This window comes from Lottia gigantea, assembly GCF_000327385.1.
Source record: "Lottia gigantea unplaced genomic scaffold LOTGIsca_14, whole genome shotgun sequence".
NCBI classification, from domain to species: domain Eukaryota; kingdom Metazoa; phylum Mollusca; class Gastropoda; family Lottiidae; genus Lottia; species Lottia gigantea.
Genome location: NW_008707617.1, coordinates 2,722,541 through 2,745,241, shown reverse-complemented (window position 1 = coordinate 2,745,241; position 22,701 = coordinate 2,722,541). Strand labels below are relative to the sequence as shown.

The following is a 22,701-nucleotide window of genomic DNA, read 5'->3' as shown; positions in this document are numbered from 1 at the left end:
TCGACCTTGGCTCACTGACGTCTGACACGTCTGATTGTCACAGGTTTTAAAGAAATACCAAAACATGCCGCCGACCTGCTATCATCTTGTTGATTGGAGATATTTCTGGTTGATCAATTTCATGATAATAGAATTTTGCCCCTGTTGACAGTGTCGAAGCCAGACAGATGCTTTGAATCCCATTTAGACCACGTTCCGTTACCTGCAATATAGTGTTCTAATATATGTTTGGGATGCGATTAGATGCGATGAAGAACGATGTAATGTTTCTAAAATATTTATTCGATGACCATGAACGATGACAACATGGCGATGACAAATGATGATGTGACAGTGTCGAGCAGGCGGAAGTCCAGTTTTGTTGTCTTGAACAACCTAGTAATGTTTCGTGTTCAGTCGAGTCATTCGTATCATCGTTCACGAACATTACAGGTAGTCCGAAACACCGATCCCGAACATATCCCCCTCCTTGATGCTACATCAAAAATTCAAAATATAAATAATACAAATTTACGATGTATAAATATAATATAATACAATTATCACAAATAGTCTTTACTATGCCATAGTCCTATTGTTCTTGACGATAAAACAGAACGAATGAACATTTTTAAGAACACATATTTTTCCTATTTTCCATATCACAGAACGAACATTTTCTTTTTCTTTTTACTAATATATCACTTTAAATATATAACTATTTATCCACAAACGCACACTGTGGAATTTTATATATAACTACATGTATTCCATGAATCGCACACCATGGATTTCATGATTTATCACACACATATATAAGCACATCACTATGCTTCCAATGGACATAAATGACTTATGGACCTTTTATAGAGCTTATCACCAATTATGATTTCCACAACTCTTACGTGATTATCATCACCGCGAAACACTTTCACAATTCTTCCCAGGGGCCATTTACCCCGAGGGGAGTTTGGATTTACAACTATAGCGACGTCTTCTTCCTGAAAATCCTGTTGTTCGCGATGCCATTTACTTCGCGCATTCAATGTGGGTACTATTTCCTTCACCCACCGTTGCCAAAATTGTTTGACAAGTTCCTGCACTCGTCGCCAACGTTTCCGTCCACACACTCAGGGGCCAGTTGTCCACTCAATTGTCCGAATAGGAAATGGTTTGGAGTCAGAACAGGGCTATCATTGGGGTCGTTTCCCTCATAACAAAGCGGACGGGAGTTAATTAAGCCTTCAGCTTTTACGAACGCAGTCAACAATTCTTCGTCCGTTACGTCTGCGTCACCTATTACTGCTTTGATTGCCCGTTTAGACGATTTTACCATGGCCTCGAAGATTCCACCGAAATGAGGGGCGGATTGAATTTCCATTCAATGTTGCTATTTGCCAAAGAGTCACCTATCCTAGTCTGATCCAAAGCACGAATCAGGTCACCCAATTCACTTTCAGCGCCAATAAAGTTAGATCCGTTGTCGGAAACGACGCTAATGAGTTTCCCACGTCGATTTGTGAATCGCGAGAATGCACATAAGATGATAAACAGGTTATAACACACAAATAACGCTTAGTTCGAGTTTTACCCCTACCTTGCTTAGTGTGAAAATGTCCAGCATAATCGATGCCAATTCTTGCGAAAGCAAGAAAGTGGGGTCCCAAGGCGATACGCCGGTAAAGGTATGGGCCATGACTTGCACTGCTGGTTTCCTGCGACGTCTGATACATTCAGCACAGGATGACATAATTGACTTTATCAGATTACGAGCGCCAATTATCCAGTATTTGGACCTCAATAACGACAAGGTTTGCGAAACTCCCACTTCGTGATTACCATCTTCGTAAAAGAACGTTGTGATGTGACGCGAAATACAATGAGTTCCTAATAATATTATAGGAAATTTTGCATCGAATGATAAATGTTCAGCTTTTCCAAGACGGCCATCGACACGTAATACACCATCCTTATCGATAGTCGGATTTAGAGTCAATAATTTCGAACTGTTACGAATGGGGTTGCCTTTTCGAAGACACAGAATTTCCTCTCTGAAAGAGTCCCACTGAGAGGTTTTATACCAGAATATTTAAGATTGTTCAAGTTCTGCGACGTTTAAATGATTGTCTGTGATGCGCGACTTTGGATGTCGAACATTATGAATAAATCTTAGAATCCACGAAGTTACTCGTACTAATTTAGACCATTTCGAGTAGCGTTGGATCGAGCCTACCAAAATCGATCACCTGATTGGTTGTTAGAAAAGACTCGTCGACCGAGAATTAACTAGTTCCATCTAACATTTCCTCTGTTCTGAGGAAATTGAGGTTCAAGTTTCAGAACTTCATAATTCTGTTAAAAATAAAGATTATCATTTGAGACTTTTTATGGTATTAATATGATTCAATACTGATTCCCATACCAAATTTCAAGTGCAGAATGTCACTGGAATATGAACAATTCATGAAGAGATTTTGCAGATACACCTTTGTGACTTTCAAATATGAATAATTTCAAAGCCATATTGGTGTATCTGCATGTTTAGATGGATATAAAGGCTAAGGCTATTTCTGCAGGCTCTGGGATCACACGATCTGGCCATGACGATGGATCTAACGATAAAAAATCCGGACCGTCCCACCAAAGGTCACTGTTAGCTAATTCGATGGCAGATACACCACGAGTCGCCAAGTCTGCACTGTTGGACTTGGTCGGAACATAACGCCATTGTATGAGCTCCGAGGATTCATGAATCTCACCTATTCGATGTGATACGAATGGTTTGTAAGTGCGCGATTCTCCTTTTATCCAGTAAAGTACATTTTGACTATCGCACCAGAAAGTTGTCAAGGTCTTTGGAATTTTAAGTACTTCGCAAACTGAGATTGCCAAGCGCACTCTGAGCACTGCACCACAAAGTTCTAATTTTGGTATCGAAATTGTCTTTAATGGCGCTACGCGAGTTTTAGCTCAGAAAACCAGCAAGTCCACTGTTGCTTAAGGTCATCGGGAAGATTAGCGTCCCAATCCAAACCACGTACCCACGTCTTTTGGATTCCTAACTTGGCCCTAATAGTAAACGGTGCGATCAGGTTTAGGGGATCAAAAAGTGTCGCCGTCTTACTAACTACTGTCCGTTTGGTCAAAGTTGCAAGCGGTGTCTCAGCTACTTCAAAAGTGAATGAGTCAGTTTCTGCGCACCACAATATTCCAAGTGTTTTAATAGACGGGAGATTATCATCATCAAGAGAAAGTTTGTTAAGTCTATCAGAAACAGGAGCGTCTGTCAACACTGTTGCTTTATTGGACAACCATTTGCGTATTTCAAAACCAGCGCCTAGTAGAAGTGACCTTAACTGCCAACGCAGTTCAATGGCTTCCGAAATACTATCAACGCTATCAAGCAAGTCGTCAACGCACATAGAGTTAAGAATAGATTCTGCTGCCAAAGGATACTCACTCTCATTTTGCTCACAATGGTTACGTATGACTTGTTGGGAAGGTAGGGCGATGACGAGTTCTCAAACACAAGCCTATTGTACTGATAGATTTTAATTGGACTTAGTGAATCAAGGTTGTCACGCCACAAAAATCTATGGAATATGCGATCTTCGTCCTTCAATCCGATTTGCAAAAACATCTCGGAAATGTCACTTGCTAAGGCAATTGGTTTACTGCGAAATCTCAAAATTACATCAACCAGATCTCTTTGAAGTTAAGGGCCTGGATTTATGCAGTCGTTTAAAGATATTCCATTAGTCCGAGCAGCGGCGTCCAATACCATCCTAACTTTAGTTGTTGTTTGTCCATTCGCACAACTGCGAAATGGGGCAAGTACCACGATGGCAACGAGTGACTGGGGATTTCCGTTAAGTAACCTTTCAGCAGGTGACTCTTGAAAATACCGGAATAAGTTTCAGCCACTTCCGGTTTCTTAGCTAAAGAACGTTCAAGACTCGAAATTCAGAATTTTCGAAATTCGAAGCAATTTACGATAGTAAGAGTTCCAGGGGATTCCAACGCTGTACCTATTAGCGACTGAATCGTAAGTCAACGATTGTTCGGTAGATTTGATAGCATCTGTTTCTATTTTGGTAAAGTTTGAAATTCTCGGTTTAATACCGGAGTTCTCGATATCCCACATATTTCGGATTAATGAGTCTACGTCAGATTCTGTCTTGATGTGATAAGTGAAATGAGCGAAGTTACCACTAGACTCAGCCCAAAGGAGTCAATCGAGCAATGGGTTCATGGGGTAATGCCGTTATTTCTGTCATAGCCCGATGTATTCCGGAACAATCAAAAGATCAACACGATTGTCATTAATCTGAGGGAATGGTATACCTTTTAAATGCGGCCAAAAGTTAGTTTGATTGTTCCAGTCAACTGTTCTAAGACCCCCTGTCACATTGTTTACAGTATACGCCGTAAATGGCACACAAGTTTGAAAGTCTTACTGCACAGTTCTGCGGAAACAAGCGCAGCGTTTAACGAGGTTGATTTACCACCCAGAACAGAAACGTCCAAGTCAGCGATGTCACCTTTAAGCTCCAGCTCTGCAGCTACACTATCATTAATATAGCTGTCAGTGGAACAGTCGTCCATAAGTGCATAACACCGAACAACCCTATCATGATTTCGTAATACGACAGGTACGACTCTCATCACCAAATTAGTGAACTTACGGACTTGAGTGTGTGTGCGTTTTACAGTAGAGTGATCATTTCGTACAGCTGGAAAGGGTCTCGATTGCTGGGGTGACTCTACGACTTGTTGCAGTGGTGGGGTTTTATAAGAGTTCGTGAGTTGTGACAAACCTGGTCCGTTGTTACGATTGGAAGTGTCTACAAACGGTCGATCATCGTATCCCCCTCCGTGCAACAAGTAGTGGTGAGTACGACGACAGCCATCAATTATACATTGTTGAGCGGCGGTGCAACGGTTACCACGGTGGCTGTTATCTAGACAGCGAAAACATAAACGTTTCTCTTTAGCCATTTCCCAGCGCTGAGTGACAGAAAGCGATCTAAAATGTAAACAGTTATTAATACCATTGTCATGAAATTGTCCACAGATGATACAAGAATTTTGACTCGTGGTTGCGAATGTTTTTGAAGTCCGACTATACTATAATGCCGATTACGATACGATGAGCTTGGCGATCGTTTCGAATAGGACGATGGGACCCAAGTCTTAGCATTAGGGGTAAATCCTTAGGGATAACCATTCTTTCAAAGTCAAAAGGGATTCTATTTTCCTTTCGAAAGAGGCCCAGCGTTTGAATTGCATGAGTGCGTTAGTGGAAAGTTTGGACCTCACCACAGAGAAAAACATAGAATTAACGTGGAATTGCTCAGTTCGACCATTTTCCCGGAGAGACAATATGCACAATTCTAAAGTGTCAACGTATTCCTCAAACTTTTTGAGATCACTGAAATTGACTGAATTCATTTTCATAATAGTTTCCAAATGCATAAGTGTGTAACAACGAGGACCGCCGAATTTATCCTCTAAGCAATTCAAAGCAGCGTCATATCCCATGTCAGATGCTTGGAATCCTTCTATTGCTTTCAGCGCTTCACCAGTTAAATGTTGTCTTAATTGTAACATTTTGTAAGCTTTCGAAGTTGAAGATTTATCAATACATTCTGTGAATGCATCCTTAAAGACTTGATACTCACGCTTGTTTCCATCGAATTTAGTAATGGAAACTTTACTTAACCGTCTGTAGAGATCTCTATCCAGTTGATTGAAATTGGAGCTGGCACTTGACTCTGTTCTGTTTGTTCTTGATCACCATGATCAGCAGGAACATTTTGTTGGTGAAATGCTGGATCTGATAAGATGGCTGGGGATGTGTCCCTCGGTATGGATAACGAATCTGTCGCCTTTGATAATAGATCGGATATGCTGCTATCTGACTGCACAGATTCCAGCTCATCTTCATAATCACCACTTTCATCACAAAGATGATTCAAAATGTCGATTACTTCTTCATTATGCCGGAGGACATTGTCTACTGCTGTTCTGATGCTAGCGGTCTGCTTCTCACTTGCACAAAGCAAACTTGTAAGAAGTTTTGCTTTTGTCAACTGAGTTTTAGCAGTTATTTTCTTTCGGCGTAATCGTGCAATATTTTCCCGAACTTGTTAGCTCTGACCATTTTGCCCGACTTGTTGTGCGTCAGGACTAGGTGTTGACTGATTCTGACCGACCACTGCAGAATCTGGATTGTCACCCATCGTTTTCGCCAACAATTTTCAGAATCGATTATTAAACGATAAAACATGGATACTAACCACGAATCTGTCTACCATATGTTTGGGATGCGATGAGATGCGATGAAGAACGATGTAATGTTTCTAAAATATTTATTCGATGAACATGAACGATGACAACATGGCGATGACAAATGATGATGTGGCAGTGTCGAGCAGGCGGAAGTCCAGTTTTGTTGTCTTGAACAACCTAGTAATGTTTCGTGTTCAGTCGAGTCATTCGGATCATCGTTCACGAACATTACAGGTAGTCCGAAACACCGATCCCGAACAATATTTAAAGAGCCATTTCAGATGACCAACTTTATGTAGTAGTACCAATATAATACATTTATATGACTGTAAAGGGTGAATTAATGCATATGCCTATGGGCTACAAAATCATCGAAGTATCTTTTTATATTCCCACACGAAATTGGGGGGTGGGGGGGGCGTATATTGTCCATTGTCCATCAGTCCACAATTGCTCGTAAACATTCTACAAGGCACAATTCTTGACTTATTTCGACGAAATTTGGTATGGTCGATGGTAATCACCCAAGGATGGACCCTATTGTAAATCAGATGAACCGAAAAATATTTAGTATGAGTTTTTGTCCATGTTCTTGAAAACGCATTCAATTTTAGCTTATGAACACTCTAGAAGGCACAATTCTTGACAGATTTTGACGAAACTTGGTGTGAGTGTTTGTTATCATCAAAGGATAAACCCTATCGAAAAAATTGAAAAATATTGAGTTATTGCCCTTGTTTTTGAAAACGCGTCCAATTTTCAGCTCGTTATCACTGCCGAAGTCACAAATCTTGACGGATTTGGTAAGCTATCTTTCAAAATTATGTCAGATCTGGTTTTTTTTTTAGAAAGAATTGACTATCTATAGCCAGTCACAACTTTTTGTAATCCTCACCACGCAATTAGATACCAAATTTGCTATTCCGGGGTTTTCAACCTGAAAACCCTCTTCTGAATGATAATGAATAATAATGAATGAATATTAATTAGCCACAGTGATAACTTTTACAGGACTTGTAAATCCATATGAAGTGAAGAATTTCATTCTTTTATCAATTTACGAACTCTTTTTCTTGTCATTTATTCAACTTAATTCAATTGTAGGACGTTTGAAGATAAACCCTTCTGACTATTGTGGAGATTCAACAGCAGCAATCGATAATCATAACCTAAGTCTATCAAAACTTCCTATAATTCTTAATCTGTCCAAACAAAAATACGTGACAACTGTATAATTATTTACTTAATATATTACTCTACTACTTATAATCTTTACTGACATGATGACAAATCAATTTATACCTACATGATAAAATCTGTCTTTGTCTGTTTGTGAACATAACAGATTATACGCTTTGATGGGATCCATACATGACTTTCTTATTTAATTTAAAATCACGATCACGATGTCCAAACTTTAAAAAAAAACCCAATAAATTCGATGGCCATACTCAAGTAAATTTGCATAACTCAGTTTTCAAGTCATATTTTAGACTCATTCTGATAAACAAACGAATATTTATACAATATTGGGGGTACAAATTATATTTCTGGAAGATAAACCACCACTGGCGCTTAAAACTAAAAGTTAGTTATGACACACAATATTGGAAGATATTAAACATAGGTCTGAAATGAGTTTGGCCTCACATTGGATTGCTAATAAAGGTTTTCTTCTTCCTTCTAATACATACAATTTGGAGTTGGGCTGCTGTTGTTCGGCTGTGTGCATTGGCTTCGAATGGGAGCTTAGGCAGCCAAACTTGATCAGCGGAAATTGATTTGTGACATGTTTCCCCTATCTATAGTTACTTTTTTCCAGCTGTGGCAAAACAAAGGTTTTTGAAAATTTTAATTACGTCTTTCAGTAATGCATTATTTGAGTGACGTACGGCGTGGACATATCAAGCCTATCTAACCTTTGAAAGTTACATGTACTTTAATTTGACATAATGGAAATCAAACATTTTGAACATGTTAAAATTAACAGCAACAGACAAGTCGATGAAAACATTTAATGGAAGTAAACATCATCCTGATATAAAACTCGTTCTAACGTGAACATCATCAAATATCAAAATCATAACAGCAACAAATAGAGCATAATTTACCTCGGTGATCAGATCTGTCTTTCATATAAGATTAAAAACCTAACATGGATGCAAACTGTACGAACATTCAAAAGCCCATGGAAAAAAATGTTCCATTTATAGTGCTGTATATATTCCTAGGAATTTTCATCTGTTCTGGAAATATCTTGACCATTGTAGCGGTATGGAGAACTCCTATATTAAGAACTGTACCCAATATGTATGTTGTTTCTCTTGCTGTAGCAGATCTTATGGTTGGTGGTATAGCGGTTCCCAACCAAATAACATTTTATATTCCGTCACTATATAATTTGCAACAACAAACATTTTTGCCTTTTCAGACATATTACCTTTTTTGTTTCGGCAACGACATCAATATACAGCATGGGTGTTATTTCACTTGATAGGGCTTTTTATATTGGATACCCTTTACGCTATAAACTACTAGTAACAGCTAACAAAGCTAAATGTATTATTGCCTGTACATGGATTGTATCTTTAGTAGTGAATACAGTACCTGCCTATTATAATAATTGGAAATCTTGTGGAGATTGCAATCTCTTTAAAGTAATGCCACCAATGTACCAAATATGTGTTCAGATAGGAATGATAGTCGTGGTTTGTATAATTACTGCTACTTCTTATGGATTCATCTTTAAAATAGCCAGAAGTAAACATGTCCGCGATCGACAGCCAGCTTCTTCTCGTTTTCAAGCTGATATGAAATTAGTAAAAACATTTTTGAGGTGTTTGGATTGTTTATGGTTTGCTGGATTCCTGTACTGATACTGGTCATTCTCGGTCACTGGTCGGAAATCTTAATTAATACTTCATTATTTGCCACTGCAGTATTCCTTTCGGTTGTTAATTCTGGAATGAACTTTCTTGTCTATGCAGTGAATAATCCCAACTTTAGAAGAGGAATTGTTCAAATGATTTGCCGTACACGGCTCAATGGTGAAGGTTTTAACAGGATAGCCAGAAGTCAGCGATATGGTAACTTTCGCAATTGCAACAACCAATCATTTAAAAGATATCTTGCCAGGCAAGGTAACATATGCCCATTGGCAGCTATCAGGAATGATAAAACAGTCTTTAGTGACTAAAGTAGGAATTTTCCCATATTGAAGAAATTTTATTAGTTTGAATTCAATTACAAATATGCCAGTTATTTATGCTGAGTAATTCCACAAAATTTGTTAATATCAATTTCAATAACCCAAATACAACAAACAATTAAATCACACAGCTCTAATCAAGGGCAAAAATGTTTTAAAAAAGTCAACTCAAAAACCGCTCATCGAAAAATCATCAAGTTCAAACTTGTCCACGATCTCATCAATATAAATTATCACACCAAATTTCATTAAAATCAGTTGAAAACTGTAGTCTCTATTGTGTCCACAAAACTAATTTTGATGCGTTTTCCTAAGTCAAGGGCAATAACTCAAAAACGGTTCATCAAAAAATCAAATTCAAACTTGTCCAAGATCTCATCAATATAAATGATCACACAAAATTTCATTAAAATCAGTTGAAAGCTGCAGTCTCTATTGCGTTCCAAACAAATATTGACGCGTTTTTCTTAAGTCAAGGGCACTTACTCAAAAACCTTTTATTGCAATATCTTCAAATTCGAACTTGACCAGGATCTCATCAATATAAATAATCACACCAAATTTCATTAAAATCAGTTTAAAACTGTAGTCTCTATTGTGTATTGTGTTCACAAACAAATTTTGACGCGTTATTCCCAAGTTAAGGGCAATAACTCAAAAACCGTTCATCGAAAAATCGTCAACTTCGAAGTTGATCAAGATCCCATGAATATAAATGATCACACCAATTTCATTCAAATCGGATGAAAACTGTAGTCTCTATTGTGTTCACAAATTTTGACGCGTTGTTTCTAAGTCAAGGGCAATAACTCAAAAACCGTTCATCGAAAATGTGTCAAGTTAGAACTTGTCCGAGATCTTATCAATTCCAATGATCACACCAAGTTTCATCAGAATCGGTTAAAAACTGTAGCTTCTATTGTGCTCACAAACAAATTTTGAAGGGTTTTTACAAAGTCAAGGGCAATAACTCAAAAACCGTTCATCGAAAATGTGTCAAGTTAGAACTTGTCCGAGATCTTATCAATTCCAATGATCACACCAAGTTTCATCAGAATCGGTTAAAAACTGTAGCTTCTATTGTGCTCACAAACAAATTTTGAAGGGTTTTTACAAAGTCAAGGGCAATAACTCAAAAACCGTCCATCGAAAATGCGTCAAGTTAGAAGTTCTCCGAGATCTTAATAATTCCAATGATAACACAAAGTTTGATCAAAATCAGTTGAAAACTCTAGCTTCTATAGTGCTCACGAACACATGTTGACGCGTTTTTACAAAGTCAAGGTCAATAACTCAAAAAATGTTCATCGAAAATACCTCAAGTTAGAACTTGTCAGAGATCTTATCAATTCCAATGATCACACCAAGTTTCATCAGAATCTTCTTCGATTATATAGTTAAACGTAGTAGGCCTATTTCTAATTGTGATATTTCATAAATTTGAAAGAGTATCTAGAAAAATAATTAATTATAGATTATATCGTAACAGTGTAAACGTTTCTGATTCTACAGCCTACCTATCAACACTATCAAATATTGAGAATAATCTTCCTTTTGGTAAATGTATGGGCATTTCTATCTTTTTTTTATATATTCATTCAATTAAAATTCAAAGTCACAGTTAAAACACGTATAAATCATGCATGAAATGATATTGAAAATAGTCCAAATACTGACGATCCGAACCGCGAAGCTAAACAATAATATAAAAACTAACTGTCTCAGGGGTCTCAAGTAACGTTTAAGTAGAAAATCTCTCCAAGCTATATATACCTACATTCTGCCGCATTTCGATTATTGTGATATTATATGGGACAGGTGCACTATCTAACTAACAACTGCATTAGCAAATCTTCAGTTAGATGCCTCAGAATTATATGCGGCGCTGTTAAGGGAACTAGCCATGCTGTACTTTACAAGGAAACAGGTTTCATTACACTGCAGGAAAGACGACGTCGGCATAAGCTGACAATGATGTACAAGATCCCGAACAATATGAATCTTACCTATCAGATCTTCTCCCCGTCAGAAAAATCAATTATAATCTTAGAAATATCAACAATTTACCATATATAAACTGCAGAACTAATTTATTTTATGATTCATTTTTGCCGTCAACGATCAGAGAGTGGAATAATCTACCAAATTCTTAAAAACTATTTCATCCTTCAAAAAATCTCTAAAATCAAATGACACTTATCAACCTGATACATATAGCTTTGGCAATCGAAAAAATCAAATTTCTTCGTCTTTCCTGCAGTGACCTTAGTGGTCATAAATATCTTATCCTGCGTGCTCTTGTGGTCATCAGTTTGAAGATGCAGAACATTTTCTTTTGAACTGTCCCTTAAATTCAGATGCACGAGACAGATCTATAAACATCTTACCGGCTGGCCTTAAAAACATAACCAATCTGCTTAATGGTGTACAAAATGACCCTGACCAATCTATACACATTTTCGAAAAAGTTCACGAATTCCTTCTTCTGTCAAAACGTTTTTAGAATTTTAATTATTCCGTTTTATATCTTCGAGTATCTACCATGGATGTAGCGATGTCTGTATATATACGTTACTTATTTTAACGATATTGTATTGTACATATGAACATTTTATATTAGGAGAGGGGTTATATAGGCGAAAGCCTGTTCCCCAATCATTCTTCATATTTATATGAATACAATATTGTTTTTTTTTTTTTTAAAAAAACCATAAAAACTCAGTAATTTTATGAATAGGTTCATGACAGGGGACAAGTTTTTTCTTAACTTTCCTAACTCGGTAAAACGAGTCCGAGGTCATTATCTAAGATATGTTCCATTTGAGCAAATATATTAAATGGCTGTTACAATATATTTAATAAGTTAATTTAAGTTTAGTCTACGACCAAACGTTACAATAATATAAATGTTGCATGATTTCATGTATAGTTGAATTATTTACAATAATAAGTATATATATTTACAATAGAAAAATAAAAAATAACATTTATTTACTTTTTTTCAAATTAAGCATATATAAAATGTTCTACATATTCTTGGAGACATTGTCTATATATTTAGATAAACTAATAGGTGAAAATCATCATTTGTATTAAGTTCATTTAGATAAGTAAATTAATTACTAACTAATTAGATCAAATTTCTATAAGCCCTGGCATTTTGTGACTCAGTGGTTATCAGATAGATTGCAGATTGCAGTCGTTAGACTCTTACTGAAGTGGCTATATAAAAAAATATTCAAGTACATTGACTATGAGGTTTGCTGTAAAGTATCAACAACCGACAGGAGACGGGCGAAATAATATAAACAGATTTTGGAACTTCTAAACCTAGCCAGATCAAAATTTCCCGCAGCAACCTTTTATGCCACACAAACAGGCTACCATTTTCTACCAGCCTACAATGAGTCGATCAATCCCGGCATAGGAAGAGATAATACCTTCGGATTTTTCAACCCAGTTTCCCCCTGTCAGTGATGCAGGTAAGAGGGGCTGACATGGAAAAAGCGTCAAGTCGTTCGGATGGGACAATAAACCAAGGCCCCGTGTGCTACAGGCTGTGCACGTTAAAGATCCCTCGACAGTTGGAAATCGAAAAAGAGAAGGCTAATGCCGCTGTCCTGGCAAAATTTCCCCTCATCGCACCCTGCATGGCGTTGCCCGTCTTCATTAGTCCACATGGTGCAGAAAAGTAGGACGTAAATCTCCATTCATTTCATTTCATTTACAATGAGTCGAGCCCTATGCTACAGGAAATATCCGTCGTTTTAATAACGTTATCTACCATAAACCTTCTCCTCTTGCCACTACCATCCCAAGATTCAATGGAATGGTCGACGTCTGCTCCGATCATGTCCACTGGACGGCCTCCACTGCCAGAAGTATTTACTTTAAATGGGTCTCACATTTAAACTAAACGCGAGGGTATTCTAAAGTATTCTAAGTATTCTAAAATTAGGTCAAAATTTTTAAACCTTATAGTACGCGTAAACTTTCTCCCGTTGAAGAAAGACTTTGGATTGCGGTTTGACTTTCATTCCCATGACAAAGCCATTATCTATTTCACCAATTTTGACGTCGATTAAAGAAATTCAGCTAATATTTAAACTCAATTTTTTCTTTGTGAACACCTTGGCCGCGGAAAGCGTACCAAATTTATTGAAAAATCTGGTTGGAATGCCCCATACAGCGCGATAGACAATAGTATTATTGATATTTGCGATGAAATGTACGAGAGAGTCTCTCGGTTACCTTTGGTAAATGATAAAAAAAATTTAACCAATTTTGAACGTATGGCATTAAATGACTTGAAGAACGATGATAGCATCATAATCCGTAAAAATGACAAAGGCAGTTGTTGTGTGATACAGGATCGCGTTGACTATATTTTCGAATTAGATAAACAGTTAAGTAATCAAAATCATTATCGCGAACTAGAAAGAACAATTTTTATGGAAACATCTAAAAAATCAACGATATTTTGAAAACATTAGTAATAAAAAAGGTTCTTTCTGATGCACAATACGACTATCTTTTTGCGAAACCCAATGTACGTCAACGTCATATTTATTCCTTACCGAAAATCCATAAGAATCCTGAAAACCAAATGGACAGTCGCAAATAAAATCCCCAAGGGCAGACCGATTATTTCTGATTGCGCCAGTGAATCATACCGAGTTTCTGAATATATTGATTACTTTTTGGTACCTTCGGCATGCAAACATCCGTCTTATCTTAAACATACCACCGAATTTATAGAGAGAAAAATTGGATATTCCGTCTAATGCATTTTTATATCTTTAGATGTTTCGAGTATGTATACCAACATTTATGACAATGTTGGTTTAGACGTTGTCCGTAAAGCCTTTATTAGAATCCTTCCGAAGAAAGACCAGATAAAGTAATTTTAGAACTTCTAGAAATATGTTTAACGCGCAATGTCTTTACTTTCAATTGAAAAACATACCTTCAAATTTCTGGAACAGCTATGGGCAAACGTTTTGTTCAAAGCTATGCAAATATCTTCATGGCCAAATGGGAATGCGAAATAGACCAAATTTCAGCTTTCAAACTCCTTTTTTACGGCCGATTTCTTGACGACATTTTTATCATTTGGACCGAATCACTAGAAAACTTTTGGCAATATTTTGAAATACTAAACAATCGCCATCCTTCAGTTAAATTATCCGCGAACATTAGCGACAATAATATGGATTACTTGGATACTACGGTTTCGATTTCGAAATAACTTCCAAATTTGATATTAAAGTATTTTTTAAAGAGACTGATATGTTCCAACTTTTTTTCAAAAGCACCGAAGCTTACATTCTCTGACATTATCAAATCACAAATCTTACGGTTCCATATGATTTGTACTCAACAGACCGATTTTGATTCCGCATTTGTGACCTAGGCCAGTGCTATCATGAGACTATGTTCTCATCACCATCTAACACCTAGGCATAAAATGATAACAATATAACAGATGAATCTAAAATGCAAAATAAAGTTCAAATGACGCATAAAAAATATATTCTTGTGAAAAGTCTTGTCACATCACCGGTATTATCTGTTTACACAATTAACAGACGCACAGGTAGGCATCTAATCCCTTTTTCAATCAATAATTCGTCTGCTCGATGTTGATGTTTGGTAGTCCCAATATGGCGGATTGATAACTTCCGGTGGCTTCAAGATCCTATGCCAATGACTATTATTTATATAGATCAGTGGTTGAGCCCAAGACGTCATTGGTTAAAAACAATGAAATTAATGTCTTTCGATTGGCTGAATTTTTCAATGGCAATAAGATGCCGCCGATTTTCTAAGTCGCTCCACGCTTGAATATTTTAATTTAGATTAGAGACAACATTTAGTGGTTTATTCTGTCGAAAAAAGGATGGTATGGAGCTGACCTCATAACATACAAGATGCCGACGGCATTGAGAGACAGGATGTTTCGGTCTACACCGGTAGCACATCTGAAAGTATATCAACCATAAATGAGTAAGTATTCCATGATGAAAAGTGGTATCAGATGTCAAGAAGAGAAAGCATACCATACCTGGTGCATTATTCTAAGAGTATTAAATAAAAATATCTGTTTCGATTTTATTATTACTGTTGTACTTTCCTTCAAAAAGTCCTAATTTAAAAAGTCATAATAATCATAAAGAATGTACACAATTATAATGATTACCTTTGCTATTTAGGAACGTCTTTTTGGTAGCCATTGGTTGTGTTTGTGACAAACATTAGACGATCTCCGGTTATAAAGCGAGTTTTACCTCCTAATTTCCTACACCATGTGGACAACGTCATGCAGGGTGCAATATAGACTAGTTTGCTTTTTTTGCTACTCTTTTTCGATTTCCAACTGTCGAGGATCTTTAACGCACACCTACATCACTGAAACCGGGTTGAAAAATCTGTGATAATAAGCCCAATCTTTCACGAGAGAGGCCTATACCATTGGCAATTGTCAAGCGGTCAATCAACAATCATGAGCCATCACCACCATGTCATGTATGTTTTCAGGAATGGTTATTGCCAAGTCCGTTCTTTTGGGATTACAAGAGGGTATTCTGTGGGTGTCGACGTGTAGCCATCTCCATCTTTATGCTTTTACCCAGTATATACAAAAATTAATTTTTAAAAGTTAATTAATTTAATAGTCAAATACTATTTTCAATATTATTTCATTCATGAATAGTTAATTGTTATTAATTTCGTCAATATTGTTATTAAAAATACATCTCATGTTTTTAGACGCATAGGTCAAGTCCAAATTTAGGACGCTACCCAGTTGCATTCTGGTCTTGTAGAAAATTCAGCCATTTTGACTATTTCTAGAAGCGTTCTGGTTTTGGACTAAATTAAACTTTATATAGCAAATATTGATTCTTTATCACTATATTTGTAGGATACTACTGTGTTTATCCTGAGCACCAACTATAGCAAAATAACCCGTTATATTATGACCACCATCCCACTTCTCACCCCTAGACGTAATAGAAGAGTGCCCTGGAGGTTACATGGGGGCTTGTCCGGGAATTAGATTTTGCAACATTGAAGGATTACTGCACTGTACCTGAAGTTCCACAATGGCAAGTGGTCAGGCTCCAAGAGTCCAAGATATCACCAGAACGCTTCCAGATCAGCTTCCAGAACCGCTTCCAGATCAGCCTACAGAACAGCTTCCAGAATCGGTTCCAAATCAACAACCTGCTGATACTAATAGTGGTAACGCTGAGTCACAATTAAATACCGGTACTTCAAGAAATGTGGTAGAACACATTATTCGTGAACAATCATATAAACTCAGATCTTTTTCTGGGTCACCTAAAGATAGCATTGAGGAATGGTCTAGGCAAGCTGAACTGATTCTAGAGAGTTCACTTTCAGAAAAAGATAAGCAACACCGTCTACTTTCTTCATTACACTCCCCAGCCTTGGATTTGATTCGAGCAGTAGGAGACATCTCATCTAATAACATATACCAAGAACTAAATGAACTTTACGGAAGTGTGTCTAATGGTATTAAGTTACTTCAAGAATTTTTTCAATTAAAACGAGAAAGTACAGAATCTTGCTCCCGGTATCTCCAAAGACTTGGTGTGAAGATAAACCTTGTTAAAAAACGTGGAGGGTTACAAGAAGAACTGATGAATGAGACTATACTTAATCATTATATATCTTCATGTGAATCCGATGTAATTAAGCAATATCTCCACACAAAGTATTCCGATAGTGCACCCCCTACTTTACATGCCTTACTAAAGGAAGTGAGAAGACCGGAAGAAACTCTTGAACATTGTCCGCACGAGGTAAAAAAGAAGCCAAAGCCTCAAAGCCACACTCAGCAAACAGATAATGGTATTATAGACACCCTTAAAAGTTTGCAATTACAAATAAATCAGTTGTCCCAACAAAACAAACAACCTGTTAACCCGAAGAATACCGCTGGTACACGACTTAAAGCAAAGAAAAGTAGATTTTGCTACAAATGTGGAGAAAGGGACCATATAAAGCCTAATTGTAGTAACAAAGACAATCCTCAATTAGTATTCGAAAGATTAAATTCAAAGGGGTCTCAGTAGAGAGGCAGACTGAGCCCCATGGTGAGGAAAGCAAGAAAGAAAATCAAGAAAGTTTGTCTAGCTGTGAAAACCCGATTAGACTATCTAAAAACTGTTTGATTGATATTGATCCAAATACTGTGATGTGGAATTCTATTCAACCAAATCATTTACCTAATGGGTTGTTGGTAAAGAAAACCAGTATAGTGAAAGATAAACTTTATTTGACAATTCAAAATCATTCTAATCTGCACAAAACTTTTACTTCAAATGATATTTTAGCATAGGTACAAAACAGTGAAAATCAAGTGTTTGAAAGTTTGGTTGGTCCAGCCTGTGAAACTGATGCACACGTAAATGGCTTTCCGTTAAGAACACTTTTAGATAGTGGCTCCCAAGTCACCACTATAACACGTGAATTTTATAACAGACATTTATCACACTTATCAATCTTTCCGATCAGCGATAAGACGTTTGCTGTAGAAGGGGCTGGGGGTCAAAGAGTTCAATGTGATGGATTTATTAAAGTCGATTTAACTTTACCAAAAGAAGTTGTTGGAACTGATTGTCCTATACTGACATATGCTTTAGTTTGTCCAGAGACACCTTATACTCACGAAGTACCAATGATTATTGGAACCAACACCTTTCGGTTTTTTAGTGAATTGTGTCAGAAAAAATTTGGAAAGAATTTCTTGAATAGTATGTTCATGAAACCAGAAATAAAATATGCATTTCAGAATTCAAGTTGTCCACCAAATGGTAAAATTGGAAATGTAAAAATAACCAACAAAGCCAAGCTGAAGCTGAATTCTGGACAAATGTTTGAATTAAAGGGATTTTGCCGCTCCAATATTCCAACAACTAGAGATACACTTATTGTACAGGAAAATCCTGAAGTGAATTCACCAAGTAACATTAGAATTATTAACACTTTGGTGCCTTCTGTATGCCATAATTTCAAGCGTGTGAAGGTCTTGATTCAAAATGTGTCATACTCAGATATCACTATTAAACCCCAGGATATCAAACCAGCTTTGTATCAAATTGACTCATGTATTCCTTTGGAATCTGTAAAGGACAATGTTGTTAGTTTTCTCAGCCAAGTTGAAACACCTGATGTTGATACATCCATCCCAACTTCTTCTGATCTTGAATTTAATTTTGGTGAACATTTACCAATTGAAGATAAAGTACGCATTGAACAGAATCTTCGTCAATACTCTGATGTTTTCAGTAAACATGAATATGATGTAGGAAAAACTTCAGCAGTTGAGCATGAGATCAAGTTGAATCCTGGAGCAATCATCAAGGAAAGGCCTAGGCCTATACCAGCTCGAGATTTTGAAGATGCTCGAAAGCACATACAACAACTCTTGGATGCTGATATAATTAAACCCTCAAATAGCCCATATGCGAGCCCCATAGTACTTGTTCGTAAAAAGAATAATAAACTGCGACTTTGTGTGGATTATCGTAAGGTTAATTTGAGAACTATCAAGGACGCTTATCCAATCCCTAAAATATGAGACATTTTTTCAGCTCTTCATGGATCACAGTGGTTTGTTACTATGGACTTGAAGATGGGTTTCCATCAGATTCCCATGGCTGAATCCAGTAAAGATATCACCGCTTTTGTTTGTCCATTTGGTCTATTTAACTTTGAAAGGATGAGTCAAGGACTTACAAATAGTCCCTTAACATTTCAGAGACTTATGGAACAATGTGTAGGCGATATGAATTTACGTGAATTACTAGTCTATCTAGATGATATCATTGTCCATGGACCTGATATCAAAACATTAGAAGCCAGACTTTATAAGACTCTGGATCGACTTCGTGCCTTTGAACTGAAACTTGATCCTAAAAAGTGTTCATTTTTCTGTAAATCAGTAAAACATTTAGGACATATCGTTTCTGGAAGTGGAATCAAACCAGATCCTGATAAGATTTCTGCACTTATAACCTGGCCTGTTCATAAAACTCTCCGAGACCTTAAAAGCTTCCTAGGATTTACTGGATACTTCCGACAGTTTATAGACAGTTATTCTCAAATAGTGAAACCATTGAACACTTTAACTAGTGGTTATATTCCTCCAAAGACTGCTCGGAAATTGAAAGATCGAGATTTACTAAAAGGTCGTGACATATTAAGTATGAATTCTTCCATCGAACAAAAATGGAACGATGATTGTCAGAAGTCCTTTAATTTGATAATTCATAAACTAACTACAGCTCCTGTTCTAGCATTTGCCGATTTGTCATCACCTTTTATACTCCACACAGATGCGAGTAATATAGGACTTGGTGCATGTCTTTATCAAGAACAGAATGGTCAGTTAAAAGTCATTGCATATGCTAGTCGAGGTCTTACCAAGAGTGAATTCAATTATCCAGCCCATAAGAAAGAGTTCCTTGCCTTAAAGTGGTCGGTAACTGACAAATTTCACGACTATGTATATGGCGGCAAATTCACAGTGATAACAGACAATAACCCACTCACGTACGTCCTTTCATCAGCGAAATTGGAAGCAACTGGCTTTCGATGGCTAGCCTCCCTCTCCATCTATGATTTTGACTTGAAATATCGCCGAGGTCTTAACCACAATGACGCTGATGGCTTAAGTAGACGACCTCAGGAACCTCCTCAAGCTGACTATGAATATGACAACACTTTGAAGAACATTTCCTGGTTAAAATCTAGAATAGAACCACCTGACAACACTTTGTCAACTGATGATGTCAATTCCATCATTACCTGCCATGGAATCAATGTTAGAAAAGCTGCAAGAAATACTGTCACTTCATCTATGTCACGTATTGAGCACAAAAGGACGGCATTATCTAACATCTCTTCAACCAACTTTGATCAGCCTTGCATAGAACTATGTGGTGCCAGAGAAACTGCTGTTCCTGACTCTTTAGCTACTCCAGAGATTATTCAACTTACACAGTCTGCATCAATCACAAAACAAGAATGGTGTAAAATTCAGGATGCTAATGAAAACATACGCATTATTAGAAAATTGGTGAAGTCACATTCCAAACCTACTAAGCAGCAAATTATTGATGCTAATGCTGAACTGAAAATATTTTATCGTGAACTTGAAAAATTGGTCTTGATTGATGGTGTTTTACACAGATTTGTAACTGATGATAAAGGCTTAGATTGGCAACAACTAGTAGTTCCTCCCAGTCATCGAGATCAAGCCTTGGCCGGTATTCACGAAGAACTTTGTCATTCCGGTATTCAGTCAACTCTACGCCTTGCAAGACAACGATTTTTCTGGCCCTATATGGCATCTGCTGTTGAAGACAAATGTAAACAGTGTAATAGATGTATACGTAGGAAAGCCAATAGTGATAGAGCTGAAATGGAATCTATTATTACTAATTATCCCTTACAATTGGTATGTATAGACTTTTTATCTATAGAACCAGACAATAAAGGCATAAAAGATGTTTTAGTGTTGACCGATCACTTCACTAAGTATGCCATGGCAATTCCAACTAAAAACCAAACAGCCAAAACTGTAGCTGAAACCTTATGGGATAACTTTATTTGTCACTATGGTTGGCCTGAAAGACTCCACAGTGATCAGGGTAAGGATTTTGAATCCAAACTTATAGCTGAACTGTGCAAACTTGGCAATATTAAGAAATCACGTACAACATCTTATCACCCTCAGGGGAATCCAGTAGAACGTTATAATAGGACACTTTTAAACATGTTGGGTACTTTAAACCACAGTCAAAAGCATGAGTGGAGGAAATATGTCAAACCTTTAACACATGCATATAACTGTACTGTTAATGAAACAACAGGATATAGACCTTATTACTTAATGTTTGGACGCCACGCTAGGTTGCCAATAGACATTGTTTTTGGAACTGATCCTGGAATTCGTCAATCTAAGTGTTCTACTAGTCAATATGTAGCCAATCTCCATGAGAGACTTAAATATGCTTATGACATTGCTATTAATCAAGTTCTTAAGTCTTCAGAGAAATATAGGAAATACTATAATAAGAAAGCTTCTGCTGTTAGTCTTGAAGTTGGTGATCGTGTATTAGTTCGAAATGTAAATATTCGAGGAAAACACAAACTGGCTGACAGATGGGAACCAGATATCTACATTGTAAAATCTAAGTCAGCTGATGATCCAGTCTATACTGTTCACAAGGAAGATAAAACAGGTATTGATAGAACTCTACACAGAAATTTATTACTCCCATGTGGTCAACTCTCAACTGATATATTGTCTATAAAGGAACAAAAACCCCCCAAAATAAAGACTCGCTCACAAACGAAGCCCAAGACAATTGATAATATGTCTAGTGAGCAATCTTGTTCTGATTCACAGTCAGATTCGGAATGTTACGAGATTGAAACTTTCGCTCGGTTTGAATTACCTCCCTTTGTGCCAAATGGTGGAGAACATTCTGATATTGTGAATAATTCCGCCCTCTCTCCAGAGGCTGAGGAATTTGTGCCTACTATTAGTGATTGTGTTGATGTGAGTGTTAATTTTGAGAATCCTAGTGAGATTATTTCAGATCAAAGTGTATTAGATATTGAGAACGATAATGAGTTAGATACACCTCAACATGACAATATACCTCAATCAGAAAAGAAGATAGATAGTTCAGATAGTATCCGGAGATCCTCAAGATTACGTAATGCTCCAACTCGTCTTACATTTGATACTTTAGGAGAACCTACATTCCAACATATAGATTCGCGATGTGTCGATAATCCAAATCCTAGTGTGGAAAATAGCTCTACAAGCAACTTGGCTCTAGATATGTTCATGTGGGCATCTTCTCTTTTTACGCGACCATCTCCAAGTAAAATTCTTGTTGTGTAGAGTGTGCGTAAAAGTCTAGATTGATATTATATATGTGCGTGTACCGTGTATTTATATATAAGAAATATCGATATCTAGATATGTGTTCGTCGGAAAACCAATATGATATAAAATAAATTTTATGTGCATATTCTTGGAATACATAAGTGATGCTGACAATCATTTTGTTAAACTCTACTCGATAACATTTTATAATCTGTTTTTCATTTTATTGTGAAACTATCAAGATTTTCATATTGTTGTATTTGCCAGGTAAAAGAATTGTATCTTTTAAGTT

General features: G+C 36.8%; 2 protein-coding genes across 2 annotated transcripts; both read left to right on the top strand.

Moving 5' to 3' along the window:
- Positions 1 to 8,744: 8,744 nt before the first annotated feature.
- LOTGIDRAFT_157544 (hypothetical protein) lies at positions 8,745 to 9,146 on the top strand (the record flags this gene model as incomplete). Its single annotated transcript, XM_009049753.1, has 1 exon — positions 8,745 to 9,146. The coding sequence occupies one exon, from the start codon at positions 8,745 to 8,747 to the stop codon at positions 9,144 to 9,146; it is 402 nt and encodes a 133-aa protein (XP_009048001.1).
- Positions 9,147 to 21,887: 12,741 nt separating this feature from the next.
- Positions 21,888 to 22,424, top strand: LOTGIDRAFT_157543 (hypothetical protein; the record flags this gene model as incomplete). Its single annotated transcript, XM_009049752.1, has 1 exon — positions 21,888 to 22,424. The coding sequence occupies one exon, from the start codon at positions 21,888 to 21,890 to the stop codon at positions 22,422 to 22,424; it is 537 nt and encodes a 178-aa protein (XP_009048000.1).
- Between the last annotated feature and the right edge of the window lie 277 nt (positions 22,425 to 22,701).